At 41.0% G+C, this 14982-nt stretch overlaps 1 protein-coding gene across 10 annotated transcripts in view; it reads left to right on the top strand.

The window, feature by feature from the left end:
• Positions 1-658: 658 nt before the first annotated feature.
• Positions 659-14982, top strand: part of kif21b (kinesin family member 21B) — a 58632-nt gene continuing 44308 nt past the window's right edge. For all 10 annotated transcript variants that reach the window (XM_079340731.1, XM_079340726.1, XM_079340723.1 and 7 more), the window contains exon 1: positions 659-1078. In XM_079340731.1, the coding sequence (XP_079196857.1) occupies positions 1038-1078 (41 nt within the window). In that variant the 5' untranslated portion in view covers positions 659-1037. The remainder of the gene's footprint in view (positions 1079-14982) is intronic.

Here is a 14982-nt window from a genome sequence, read left to right as displayed (position 1 = left end):
TGCCTCATGATGTCTTTGAAAACGTTATTGTTGAAAAATGTCTAATTCTACTGTCTATTCTTTCTGCTTTCTCCAACCCCTGAGTGAAATGACAGTGAAAATGCAGGAGTGGGTTGCCTTTTCTTGTATTTAGGTAGACTCAGACTCTGCAGTAAGGGTTAAGGTCTGCAGTATTAAGTTGCTACAGATGGTCCACTGTTTTATCACCTCAAATGAAGTTAAATGTGTCAGAAAGAGGTGCTAGTTAAATTGCGAAAATAGATGAAAAATGGTGATGAATAAGGTTTTTTTTAGGTCCCCAACCATTTGCTGGAGTAACCCTCTGAATAAGAGACTATTTCCACAATATGCCTTTGTGTACCAAACATATTACACCTTTATAGCTTTTGCAAAATGTGAGTAAAACGTGAGTAGTAGAGGTAGAATTGTGTTGATCAGTAAAGTAACAGGTGGGTGGAGTATGACAGCTTTTGTTTTTTAACTGCTACTTCTTGATAGATCAGATCTACCGATCACTCTGTAGTGTAGCCAACTTTAAGCTGTGACTTCGTGATTTTTTGAGGCCACAGCTCTCTGCAAGAACGCTCCAAAGTTGATTCCAACTTTTCCTACAGCCCTTGAATGCATCAGCATCCCTTTGAGTCTAAGGTCTCAGCAGCGCTTCGTCAACGTGACCGTGTGTCTCTCAGAGAGAACAGCGGAGCGGTGCGGTCTCTGAGGAGCGCTCATATGCTTCACTCACACTCTCTTCACACAGGATGTATCGGCAGAGACAGAGCACGGACACACAGACAGAAACGGCAGATTATACTCTACTATGTGACAAACACCGGTGAGCCAGAAATGACCGCCTCAGCGGAGAAGAAGCAGACAGGAGGAGTCCGGCTGAGGCAGCTCGCCGCGGGCAGGTCTTGACGGCTGCCCCCGCTGACTTTAGACTCCGTGCACCGCCGCAGCACCGCACACTTTACCAGACACTGCAAAACTCAACCTAGCTGAAACACTCCACGGACCATCGGTGAACATTGAAAGAGATCATGGCGAGCCAGGGCGACTGCTCCGTGAAGGTTGCGTTGAGGTAAGCCTACGGCGTCTGTCTGCTAGAAATCTGCCGACCTTAGCAGATCACATTGTGTCTGCCTGCAGGCGATCATCCCTTCACACCTATAGTCTTATTCTTCAATTTATGGCCCTGCTTTAAACATTCTGTATCCCTGAAACAGAGAAGAGTAAAGCACCTTATTTGTAATACATGCACAGTGGCGCTCTGCATAGTATTGATAAGGAAAAAGCATGTGAGTCGCAATATCTCCATATGATTGTTTGCATTTATGGGCGCATACGTTCTCCTGCAGCTCCACAGCAGAGTCCACTGTTTATGAAGCTTGCTTTCATTATTTCCCATAGGTTAAAGTGGCAAGGACAGCTGCAGCCAGGTGCAGAGAGCAGAATGGGCGTTTCTCCCCAAACCAATCTTAGTGTTATTATTCTCACCTACACGCAGTCTCGCCACAATGTTAAGTAAACTTCTTATATGTATGGCTGAATCTTCTCCATCACCGTTTTCAATACCAGAGCATTTTGCCTTTTTTTTTAATTTATTTTTTTATCATGCTTCTGCAGAAGAGTCGGCACAAAGAGAGCTGTGTCATTCAATGCCTTTGTTATAAATGCACCCAAAATCTCAGGCAGCAGAACAGAAGCTTTTTGGATCCACATCAGGAGATATTAGCAGCCCATCGATTGTGTGTGCCAAGACTCAAAGCTGATTTAAAGAGATCATAGAAATGAGCATGTGCTCGCTCTGAATGCTGCTAAAACTGGAAGGCTTGGCTGTGGTGTGAGTGTGATGGAGGCTACGCCTGTATTCGTGCCCATTTAGCAGATTGTGGAGCTGAAGGTCTTGTCCGAAAGAACGACTGTCCTTTGAGTAACACCCTGACAGACTCTGTCTCATGAGCTGGTCCCACTTGGTCACAGTAGGCGTCCCTTACAAAGAGATGTTGTCATATGCACGGCATCGTGTGCGCTGCACCTGAATAGTCAAAGCTGTCATCTTCACATCCTCTTTTATTGTGGAACTGTAAAGCATTTGCTGCAAAATAGCAGTGAAATGTAAGTACCCATCAGCCAGGCCCCCAGGCTTCAACACACTATGGGGTCGGTCCTGCATGGCAGCAGGCTTTTAAGAAGAACCTTGCAACCGATGGCCTCATTTTCCAAGAGGAGAATTTAAGAGTCACTTGTCAATCAGCTGCTGAGTAGTGAATCTCCTTTGTGACTGCTCACAGCGGCAACTGTAACAGGAAGTGGGGTGGGTGGTGCTGACAAAAAAGCAAAGAGAAAGGTGAAAAGAGGGTTATAGAGAGACAGCTGGGGCATGCTGCTCAGCTGAAGTTATTGATTAAAGTCTGGGAAGCTGCAGAGGGGCTTGTTGACAGAGTTTAAGTGAATGAGTGAAGGTGACAGATATCACCATGAACATAAACACACATGTGCCTGCATCTTCAACTGTTTTATAGCTCATTTGGTGATGCAATACTTTACATGATCAGCAGTGTGTGCGAGCAGAGTTCCATTGTTGTCATCCACTAAACCTACATTTATGTCTGTGGCAGATGGATGTCCACCAATGAATCAGGTTCTTACTCGATGGTGGATTAATGTTGAGTCCCAATATTTCATTCACAAATGCAATACTGAAGTTGGGCCCAACTAGTACATGTACGGCACACCTCGATGATACATCATGGTATCTGACCAATGGAAGCGTACAAAATACCTCTTAAAAGCGAAAGCGTGGGATTACTATATTTATTCATTGTATATTGGTGACAGTTTCACCTTTTCCAACTTTTTTTCCACATCTGTCTGACATTATGTCAATGTTTTTTTTCTTCTTCTTTATCCCACTGTCAGATTCTTTTTTTGGCAAATAAACTTTCGTTCACGTTTATCGTCAATAACGTCATAAGCACCATCGGACATCTGTTTACAGGGTTGTTTAAAAAAAACAAAAAGTCTCCATATTTGGCAATAAGGATTAAATAAATGTAAACCACGAGTTAGGACGATGATATATTATGACGATGATATATTGCCATCGATATTGTGTCTCATTCCGAGACAGAACCGTTCGTTTTCTTTTGAAAGGGAGTATTTAACACATATCTATGCCGCGGGTGGACCCTATTTTATCACTTCTGATCTGTGTGTGTATTTACATGCCCTCTGAGTGCCACCAAGAGTGTCTGTAATTTTGACAGGAAATGGGAAGCCCATATATAAACACTCAGTGAGGAATAAGTTCCTGCTGTTTGAGCAACGGTTTTCCCAACGACCCCTTTATGTCTTTTTCTCTCCCCTGTATTCTCTGAGAAAGCCGGTCGCTGATAAGAGAGGCTGATGTTTAATTGCTCCCATGTTTTGCAGCCCCTCAGACAGACCCCCGCTTGTAGTCTGTGGGTGCATGTGTGAGTATGTATTTAGAAGGCAATGGGGTTATTGCTAGGGCTGAGAAATGCACACATACACACACACGTAGTCTGGGTCGCAAGCGTGCACTTCCTGAATGTCTGCAGAGTCTTCCCTAAACAATGTCCAAATAACAAGTGACATGACCTACAAGCCTGCTTTTGGACCAAGGGAAAACACGCACAACACACACACACACACACACACACACACACACACACACACACACACACACACACACACACACACACACACAATGCACAAACAGGAAAAGATCAGTGTAAAAAGTAACTCCTTGCTAAGTGGCGATCATTAAATCGTGTCTGGCTAGGTTGTTTCTTTTTTATGCAGATGCTGCACTAACTTAAAAGATAAGCTTTGTCTGATGCAAACAAGCTATAAGAAGGAGAAGACTCCCATCTCCGACTCACCCAGTGGAACCCGCACACACACACACTCTTAATCTCACATGCACGGAAAGACATACGGTGCAGTTTCACTTCCTCTTTCTCCTTTGGTTGATCTAGTGTTGAGTGCAGAGTTTTCCCCAGATTTGAAGCTTTATGTTCGGGCCAACTCGAAGGTTGGATGTGCGTCTCTTAATTTCTAACTCAGCTTTTGTGTGCGCACATTAATCAGGTGTAACTTGACATGAGAGTTTTATGTTTTTCCATTTGCATATCGATTCTTCTTCTGCCGTTTCTTTCTGCGGCTTTGCCACTTAGTCATTTCAGACCGACCAGCAACTCTTGACGTCCAAGAAAGTGCAAAATCAGCCTCCATATATCAGTGTATACAGCGGCACAAAGATAGATCTGTTTGGGTTCTTTGACCTTGTGACTGCTGCCTGATGTCTCACCTAAAACAGACTCATCCGAGAGGCTTTCCTCTCGGTCCGATTGGATCTCTTTCCCCATAAGCATCAGCTGATCTTGTGCAAATAGAGCACAACATAATCTGTGTTCTTCCAGACTCGAAACATGAATAATTGTGGGCTTTTGGACGGTTATGACGCAGAGTGTTTTGGCTCAAAGGCGATAGGAAAAGATAATTATATTCTATCTCTCTGCTCATGTGTCAGAAATGGAACTTTGTAGAACACATGAGTTTTTCATAAGTCATCTGTTAGAGGACTGCTGACTTTCGCTACCTCATGACCAAAACACTGGCTTCAAAACAAATCAGAAGCAACAGAAGACGACTACGGAAGGGCCTCCCTCACAGCTGGTGTACAAAGGCTTTATTTGGGAGGTTTAAAAAAAAAAAAAGCTTTTTGTTGTTGGACGCTTGTCCTGTGTCGGCTACCAGTCTCGCCTGTTTCCTGCCTGTAACAGTTTGCCACACAGGCTCTGTCTAGGTTACACACCTCCCCCAGGGGGGTTGCCTTTAAAAACGGCTGGTGGGAAATTGTGTGTTTATGTCTGTCTTTGTGAGCATGCGATCATCCTACAGTCGTACTGGTCACAGGTTAGTGCTGGACTTAATCTCCCCATGGGTGCATTCTTATACTTAGTCCCAACCCACAGCCCCCAGCTTTAGTAAAAAGTGTAAGCTGTTTTGACTTTGTTCCGATGACTGAAGTTGCTTTTAATCAGTGATGTTAGCCTGTACCAAAGGAAGAGGAGCAGGAAAAACCCGACCGAGTACACGCCCAAATTGCCTGTCCACAGCCTGGGCATCACTTCCTCCAAACACCGGCCTGCTAGTCACATGCTTTCTGTTGTTGCTCTTCAAGCCCCTTTCATTTAACACTTGTATGTAAAGGTCTTTTGTGGCAGCCATAAAGAAGCTGCTTGAACCTCACAACATATTGATGTACAGAAAGATTCAAGATTAAGAGTCGAATAAATTATCGATACAGTGATATCATGTGATACAATTGTTGTGTCACTGGTGCCAAATGCATATTTTTCAATAACAACAAATACAGTGCTCTAATCAGATTTCCCTGGCAATTGGACTCACTGCGTCACTACTTTCTGACCCCTCACAGTGACACTTATGACAGGAATTAGGGTAACATGAATAGAAGTCAATTTATCATCGAAGAAGGTGACAACATGATCAGAAAAGAAGAAGGTAAAACTAACGCCAAAGTGCAGTAAATAAATCAGTATGAATTAATCCTGCACTGCATTTTTAGGGACATTTTAAATTCATCGTATAATCCGTTCTTGTGATATATTTTACAAATGTCTCGCAATATATTCGATTGTTGCAGAATCACTGTTTTGTAATATTTGTATTGTATGTCATAGTATCGAATGTTACCCTTTCTTTCCCGCCTCTCGGCATGATGGTGTTGTTTCCCAGAGTAACACTAGGTGTTTAGTTCAGGGCCTGCTAGTGCATGTTGCATAATCAGGCCTACAATCGAATTGTGGCCAAGGAGGTGAAAAGTTCTGCTGGACAAAGAAGGGACTGAGGTTGCCAAGCTACACTTCTTAATCCTGGTTATACGAACAACAAGTCATCCCCTCTTAATGACACATCTGTTGGCAGGTGTACAATAGAGTGATTTGGGAATCAGGATAGTGGTGCTGGTTAGATAGTTTACAGGCTGGAACAGATGCCCCATAACGGACATGGCGTGGGCTTTGGCATAAATTGTGCAACTGCTCTGTTGCTGAACTTCTCCCAGTAAAGTGTAACAACCTCCCAAATGATGTTGCTGCTGTTGCAGAATGACTTCCTGTGAGGCTGTCGCTGTACTACCCACACTTCCTGTTCACTTCCTGCCTTGTCATCTGCTGATGAGCTTGCTGACACAGTTAATACTGAATCATCAGTGAGTCTATAAAATATAAAAATGTGACCTCTGAATTAAATCACTAAATTATCTTTTTGTGTTCATGTTGCCAAAAAATGCTTGTTCTTCCGAAGCAGAAAAATGTATATTCATATAGTGATCCAGTTAACTAAGTAATGGCACGTCATTTCAGACTTCCCTTTTAAATGCATGCCTCATCCTTTTATTTTCTCTTGCTAAAGATTGTCTGCACTGTGAGCAAAATAAAGCGTGAAACTGTGACTAAAAAGCTGGAATTTCACCAGCTCTCTCTCTCTCCTCAGCTCCTTCCTCTTCTGTTCGCCCACTCCTGCACGTGCACTCACACAGAAACATACAATCCTGTGTTTATTTGCATTCATCCAGACAGAAATGAAAGGCTCTTCAGTCTGAACATTTGCATTTATTCTGTAATCGGGGCCTCATCATAAGTCAGCTGGAGCTGGCCTCCAAACAGTCCTTTTTAGTCGTGCTGCTGGGACTTAAGGACATGATTTTTGGGATCACAGTAATGTTCAGTGTTCACGTTCACATTTCTGTGGTCTGTATATTTTTGATGCGTTACATAGCCAATTTGTTTAAATTGACATTATTGTAGTCACTTAGAAATCACTGTGTGAGGGATGGGTATAAGGCCCTTTAAACAGCAACTCTTGGTCGAGTGTAGACAGAGGATACACTGTGAATGAATCTGATGTCACTGCAGGTCTTTGTGCTCACTGCTGAGTTTGCACTCATACACACCAAAAAGATAAAGACACACTTTAGCAAGGTCAGAGAATTGGAAAGTAAATGCGGCTGAAGAAAAGGCGGTATTTTCAGCGAGTACAGTTGACGGCAAAGGAGCAACAGAAAGTGTTTTTTCGAGTCCATTTCAGATGTCTGCTTTGTTTTATAAACTGTTCTCCCACTTCAGAAAAGAGCAATGCTTCCTGCAATTCAACACAACAAAAACAAGTCAAATCAAAGAGGCGGAGGAGAGTCAGGGTGGGGGTTTGGGGGTTGGGGTGGTGGGATTGGGGGTGTCCGGCGGCAGAGTAGAAAAAGGAGCAAGTGTGTCGTCTTTTGTCAAAAGGACTACTGTAGCGTGCAAATATGAGCTCCTAGCCAAACATGCAATGACTTTGTGTGTGTATACACCATTCTTGTGTATGAGCGTGTGTCTGTGTGTGTGTTTGTGAATGTCTGAGCATTGCGTGTATGAATAATTCGGGCACAGCTGCATGTGGCTACCATATTCCCATGGAGGGAGAAAGAGGCAGAGAGATGGAGCCCTCAGGTGTTGTGTCTAGACTTTATATGTACTTCCATGGTTTGATGTTGAATCTTCTTTCTAAGCATTATAAAATTACATTGTCTCTGCTTTTTAAATCCACAAACTAGAGATACAAATCTTATAATCTTAAAATGTTATTCATGGCTTCATGTCTTTGATTCCTTTTTAATCATACACCCGTCTTTCCCTAACATCTAAAATGATTCCTGAAGCACTGGGTGCTGTAAGAAGGTCTATAATCCTGTAGCAAAGCTTAACTGTGCTGTGTTTCTAAAAGTCTTCATCTGAAGTGGATTTATTCATATTTTCAATGTTTGTCCTCCTGAATTCATTTAAGGGAATTTATTCCATTTTGCAAGCCCTTCGAGGTTTGCAAAATTGGATTTAGACAGAACAGGAAGTGCACACATTATGGACAAGACAAAAGATGGGGAGAATTTAAATTCCGCACTTGGCTTTTGTGTGTCGGTATATCCTGTCAATTACTACGTTTACATGTGCAGTTAAGTCCAGTTACTGTTATAGCTCGATTAGACCTTTTAAATAGACTTGTCCCAGCTCCATCTCTGAGGAAATATGTCATCGCCATCTGAACGTCAAATGGCTTTCTTTCTCACTGATTTATTTTCTCTTTTGCATCATCAGGGATTAACAGCATAATCAAACTAGTGATTCAGTTCTGAACACATGGATTTACTGCATTTATCAATATTTCGGGGGTTATCTATTCATTCACACTGAGGAGATAGATTTAAAGTACAGCTGGTCTCAGAATGGCATTAAAAGTATTAATAAGTTAATATCCATGCCAAGAGAACCACTGAGTTCTGATTTATCTGAGAAAACGGGCGCATCATTGGAAAATTAGACAAGGCAGACGATGGAGCTCACCTGATTTGATCCCAGATGAGTCCCCATTTGTTAAAAATTGGCCCCTATTCGAAACAAAGAAGGAAGCTTTCGGTAGGGAGTGGTGTTTTTGCTGGCAGTCACATCTTCTGAATGATTATTTTTGCGAGATTTTACTGTATTTGATATTGATATTAACCTCCCTCGATCTGCTCAGAAGATGATCACAGCCGCTTCGCGTGTAAATGTGTTCAATATTTACGATCAGGAATCCTGTTCTGTGGAGAAAACACTGAGGATGGCCGAGCAAGGACTCTGTGAATTGTCTCATGAAACGGAACAATAGCCAGGAGTGCTTGATTGGCTTGAAGACCCCTCGCTCCACTCATGATCTTAAGGCTGCATGGAAAGCAAGAGTAAATCTATCTAAGATGCAAAGGTGTTTTAGTTGGACTAGCGTACCAAGTCAAGTTTTTCTTTAATTATGTATTGAGTTCATACTGTGAAGTTATGATGGGTTCGGTCTTTGTGTGAGACCAGCTGGTCCATAATCACCTTCTGTGCTAAGTAGCTTAGTCAGTGCTGGAGTTAGTGTCTCTGAATTTGTTTGTCTCAATGTTTCTGATTGAAGAGGAAGAAAGAAAGATTTAAAACAGCTGAATTCAGCTCTAAAATTAACTATGGGTACACAAATGTATTTTCTTATATTAGTTTGACCAAAAATATTTTTTGTCCAATACTAAGATTTTAAATAGCTAGCAAATCCAACAGCTACTCATTAGCCTTAGCTGTACTCTGGGCTACGGGTTTATTAGCATCTTTGCATGCTAGCTTACTAAACTAACACTATAAAACATTATACCAGCTTGTTAAAATTGCCACTGTAATTACATCATCATGCACTCTTTAGCATTTAGCTCATAACACAGCTCTGCCATTAGCTGTGAAGAGTAGCTAACATTCTTCGAGACATTTTATATTACACAATGAAAAATAGGGAAGCCTATCTGTAGCACACTGACTGTCAGTGCATGGCTAAGATTCTGTACTGCAGGGGAAAGAAGCTAATTAAACTTACAACACAAAGCTACCGAGAATCTATGCCAAACAGGTTGTAAGATGATTTAAAGTGTTTCTAAATAATAATGGAATAATTCTAAGGCATTGTCTTATTCTATTCAATTCTGCCAGTTAGACTAATTTAAGAAAGCCAATACTGTTGTATTATCTTCTAATATTTAATAGATTAATTAACATAATATAAAGCTTATAGGTTTTTTTAAAAAAAAAAGTTTGCATCTCTGAACAGAATATTTTAGAAGAATATGTGTTGGCTTGTACCTAAAATAAAAGGTAGGTCATCAACCCCTGGCTAATTTAGCATTCCCTCAGTCATACAGACATCGTGGCTTGCTGCATAAGCACTCATGCTGAATACTGCCCGACAGAGGAGGCTGGGCTGGTGATAATGCTAGCCAACCCTCAAGGGATGCAGACAGACAAGCAGAGTCATGGCAGCAGTCTGCAGCTAAGCAGGGTGTATATGGGGATAAAGGTGAACACAACACAGCGCTGCTGTGTTTGTTTTACTGGCAACCTTTATTTCTCTGAATATTCCACCACAACATGCAAGTGTTGTGTGATCGCCGCATGTCATGTGGTTTTTTGTGCTACAAGAAGTTACATAAATTCTTGTGTGATTTTCAGGGCTAGTACATGTTAAATATAACAAAAAACCACTATATGCATCTTCAGATATTTTGTGTTTGTGTGGTGATGTTATAATTTGACTAGATCATGTTGCAAAAAGGCCCTTAAAATAATTAAAAAGAATCTAGTATCCAAAAACAACAACACAAATCCTTTTTTAAAAGCAAGTTTATTTTTAAGTTAATTGGAGTAAATCATAAAGGCCATCTGTCATGTAGGAAAGAAGCTAATTTGGTTCTTTCTTTTGCCTCCACCTCCCCCCATCGAGCAGCAGCAGACAGAGCAGACAAAGGGGAGAAACCGGGGGAAATGAGTAGGGGGTGAGGAAGTGGGGTGTGGATTGACCCAGAATCAGATCTATTGATGCAAACTGATGTGCCCTTGTAACAATGAAGGATGGTCCTCTGAAATTGAATGATGATTAGGCTGTGACAGCTGTGAACAGTTAGATTTGTATTAATGAGAAACTGTGATGATAAGACCTTTGCTCGATTTACATTTCCTGATTCACTTTAGTTATGGCACACTTTTTGCCATCCTTAAAATGTGTGTTGTATTTGAAGGTGAATACCAAAATGACACCTGTTTATTAAATATGTTTAAATATGGTAAAGACTAGGTTTCCTTAGTCAAATGCTTGAGAGATAAATGCTTCTGTATCAGCAGGTTATATTCGCCAACATTCATCCAAGCAAGTAGGCACTGGGCAGGAAATACTGCTCATGCGGAGCAGAGTTTTGCTGATTAATAGTCTTTACTGTCGCTGTAAGCTATAATATATAGTCTCCTATTGATTTCGCAGAATTGTCCCTATGTATTGTGGTGAATGATAACCAACAAGCAATGGAATCCATTAGGCCTACTAAAGACTTCTGTTTCTGCACACAAGTATGAAAGGAAATTCTGGAAAATGTCAGGACCTGAACGTCCTCAAGTTATCTGGAAAGTGTCAGCGGGTTTTCTTAAATTATGTGTTATGTTATTATTATTGCGCAGTTTTTGGACAGTGCAAATTAATAAAATGCATGATTCTACAGGGGTAAAAATGCCAGATTTGGCCAAAGTGTTTCATCTGTAGTCCCCTGGCCTTGATGTTAAAGAGGCTTTTTAAAACACAAACTACCAATGAGATAAAGGACAAAGAACAACAACACAAGCAGAAGACAACCTTGAACAAAATCAGACTCATCACAGAACAGAACGCACAAAGTGTGTGGGCCTATTTCATGTGCATTGTTTAAAGCCAATAGCTAACATCTCTCACAGCTGATGTATTTACCACATTGTGTAGCAATCAAATGTCATGTGTAGCCATGTGACAGATTCCCACGCAGCTCTGTCCCATAATTTATGTGAAATTTAAAACCCTGTGTACCACATTACCCACTCTTTAAAGTTTGGCCCTGTTTGTTTGTTTATTTGTTTTTTTTTAGGTATGGATTTTTTGTTTTTAAGAGCCACAACAATAAAAAAGAGAACAAAATCAATCAGATCTTAAACTTATGAAGATACATTTATTTCTTATGAGCTAAATTCCTGATGGAGATGTTGTGAGATTGCTGCCCAGTTAGTTGATTTTATTGAGCAGTTGACCGGGCCCTTTCCAAACAATGTAGGACAGCTTAGTTTTTAAAGTCTGGCTCAGTGAAGAAAATGCTCATGTCAACATGGATGAACCAGTTCGCTCATTTGTGCTTCAGCTCATGCTAACACACCCAGTCAAACCAATGAGCACAATATATGTGAGTTGATCCAGTTTATCACCGGTTACCAATTGTCAGCAGCGCCTAAGGCTACAGGACTGCCATCTCTGAGGTTTGTCCATAGATAAGATTGATAGAAAGGCTAAGAAGAGGGGTTTGCATGTATTACATGATGGGGCAGCACCACCAGGAGAGTGGGAAATTGCTTTATAGCCAAGTCTAGCAAGCAGGAAATGTTCTTTATAAATGGAGAGGTTGAGTCCATATATTAAAACAGTGAAGAAAACAGAACAATATTTTGGAGACTAAAGTCTTGGTTTTGAAATGTTGGTGCTGTAAATCATCACACATGGAAGTGGTAAATATTGTTCATCAGTTCAACAATGAACAAAAATGAACTGGCCATCCAAATGTTCTAAAGCCAGAGAGAGTCGTTATTGTCTTGTTTTATTAGACCGGAATCCAAAATCCTGTCATACATTTAAAGACTGTAACCTAATGTTCTTTTAAGCTTACACTGTCAAGGAGACGTTGATGTGTTTTGAGGATTTGGATTTTGAACTTAAACAGATGTTGGGCAAAAAGATCTTATGTGAAATTGTCCCTTTAAGAATATTCATGTAGCACCACCATGAGACAAGAAGGAACAACAAGACAAATGCTACATACTTACAAGTGAGCAGCTGGAAATGTTTAAAGTTTGACTGAAGAAATTATGCATTTATTTTGTGGGTAAACTGAAGACCACCGTCTATTGTGTGAAAAATCAGAGAAAAAAAACATTCATTAGGCTAATTCCTCATCACTAACTTATAGTAAGAGCCTTGGTCCTCATCTAAGTGGCCTTACAGACACACTGCAGCAGGCTTTATGCTCTGGGAGAATTTGGCACATTTTCATCATTGTGGCGACAGACACCAAATGGGAGGATGGCAGAAGGTGTCTGCCTGCTACTACCTGGGCAAGCCAGCTGTCCATGTCCAGTGACATGCAGCCTCTTATGGCTGCTATTCCACTGCTATCCCGCTGCCTCAGTTTATCTGAGTGTTCCTCATTAATGCATCCTCTTCCCAAGCTCCCACCTGAGAGATACATTTACTTTGTGAACTCTGCAGAAGAGGGGTCAACACTAGTCAAAACAATTACTGAACTCATTCGCTTTCATCTAATTCCTTATATTTAATTCATGGCTAACGTGGCATTAGCCTGCCAGGGACACAGCACAGTCAGGTGCCCTTTGCTTATTTATGCCAACCCCTAAGAGTGTTGGACCTTGACTGAACTCTGTAAAAGTGTGTTTGTGAATGAGGGTGTGTGTGTGTGTGTGCGTCTGTACGTGCGTGCGTGTGTGTGAGAGAGTGTGTGGCTAACAGCCCGTTACCCTGCTATGATGTTTGTCCCATGTGGAGAGTTGGAGGCCAAAGGGATAGACAGATTTTAAAGTGAATTGCCTTCCTGATGCATTATGGGGGTGTGTGTGCAATTATTTCAATGCACATACATACTTAACTGATTAGTATAAGAGCACTCTAAAAGACATTGGGGTGGGGTTTCTTAGATGGATTGTGCGGACCAGCAAGTAGATGGAGAGATGAGAATGTCAATCAGAGGTAGAGACAGTTGTTTTTATGAGCAGAATCACTGCAGACAGCTCATTCAGAAAATCAATGTGAGGACTGATTAAATGAGCAGCAGATACAGAAATCCTGCTGTGGCTTAATAATCAAAAATGGTGCCCTTCAACTGCTTTGGCCATGTGTTTGAGTGCTGTAAGGAATATGTTTTCATTAATGTAAGATGTAAGATAGGTAAGATGTTAATGAGTTGCTCCTGGTGGTATAGCACTTAAAGGTCGGTGGGCCTTACAGGACAACAGCATTAGTGCAGAGTTTGAGTGAGACTGAGACTGTAACCATAGCCAGCATTGCTCCAGTTAGCATTGAGCAGAGAGACTCTGTGCTGAAGTAACACAGCACAGAGCTGCTAGCTTGGCCGCAGATTCTTGTTATGTTATTATACTGTATGTAGTGACATTTCAAGTCAGGTTTCAAAATAGAGTTTCATGTTGTTGTTTTTTTTTACTTCTGAGATTATTCGTGGCAGATATAAATCAGCTATTTACAAAAAGGAAGCTCCCTATAGAGAACAAATGTTAATTTATTACATAAATATAAACCTAATCATTGATCTTGAAACCCATTTACTTCTCTGTTTTGTGAATCATTTGTCCAAATTTTTTTTGTCCCAGTTTTGATCTTATTAGCCACTGGTCTGCCTGCCCTCCCTTCATCTCTGCACCTCTGGGTGTCTCTCATTTCATCCCACAGTCATTGATATGACCCAGAGCTCCTAACCCAGAATAGGCTGAGAACAATTTCCTGAGTTCTCAGGGCTTTTCATGTCAAACGTGACAATCTTCATGAATCACCGAAGGCCAAACCCCCTCTTGTTCTCGTTCTAATTTTCCATCTTTTGCTTGTTCACACTGTCTTTCTATTTATTTTGAGTCTTTTAAAAGACAGTTACAAAGAACGATCACTAAGAATACAAAAGAGCTTAATAGGCTCCACCTTGGTGCCTTTTCAGAGATTTGTATCGGATGTACAGTGAACAGTGTGACAAAGGATGCCATAACATGCTGCCAGGACACTCCTGAATGCCTCCATAGAGTAACACTTTTCAAAAAGATATCAGACAAAAAGATGCTGTCAGTTTTTTTTCAATCTGCCCATTGCCAGTGTCCTGTGTTGTAGGTTTTCAACATCTCCAATGTTCACATGTCTTAGTCAATCATTTTAACTGACCCTAACTGCCTTTTCTATTTGGTGAAATATGCACACAGAATCCATGTCCACTCAGAAGTATCATTGTGGTTTGCCTTAAAAAATGCAATGAATAAAATACTAGTATTTTTTCATGCTATTTTTTCGGCTTGGTTTCAAACTTTTCCTTTTTTTCTTTTCTTTTTTTTTTTTTAAACCATTTTCTGCTGAGATATTTCGTTCATGTTGCTATGGGAACAGGCCATGCTCCCTTTGACAGTGCTATGCCAGACAAAACACATTCAAGTTCAGTAAGTCCGTTTATATTCCTGGTTAATTTAAGATATTTTTTTTCAGTGCCTTGTAATCAGTCTCTAAAATGCTTTAATGGACGTAACACAACACATGCACATCCCTTCC

This window comes from Symphodus melops (assembly GCF_947650265.1).
Source record: "Symphodus melops genome assembly, chromosome: 4".
In the NCBI taxonomy this organism is placed as follows: Eukaryota; Metazoa; Chordata; class Actinopteri; order Labriformes; family Labridae; genus Symphodus; species Symphodus melops.
The sequence above is the reverse complement of the archived record's forward strand: the minus strand, read 5'-3'. Positions and strand labels throughout refer to the sequence as shown.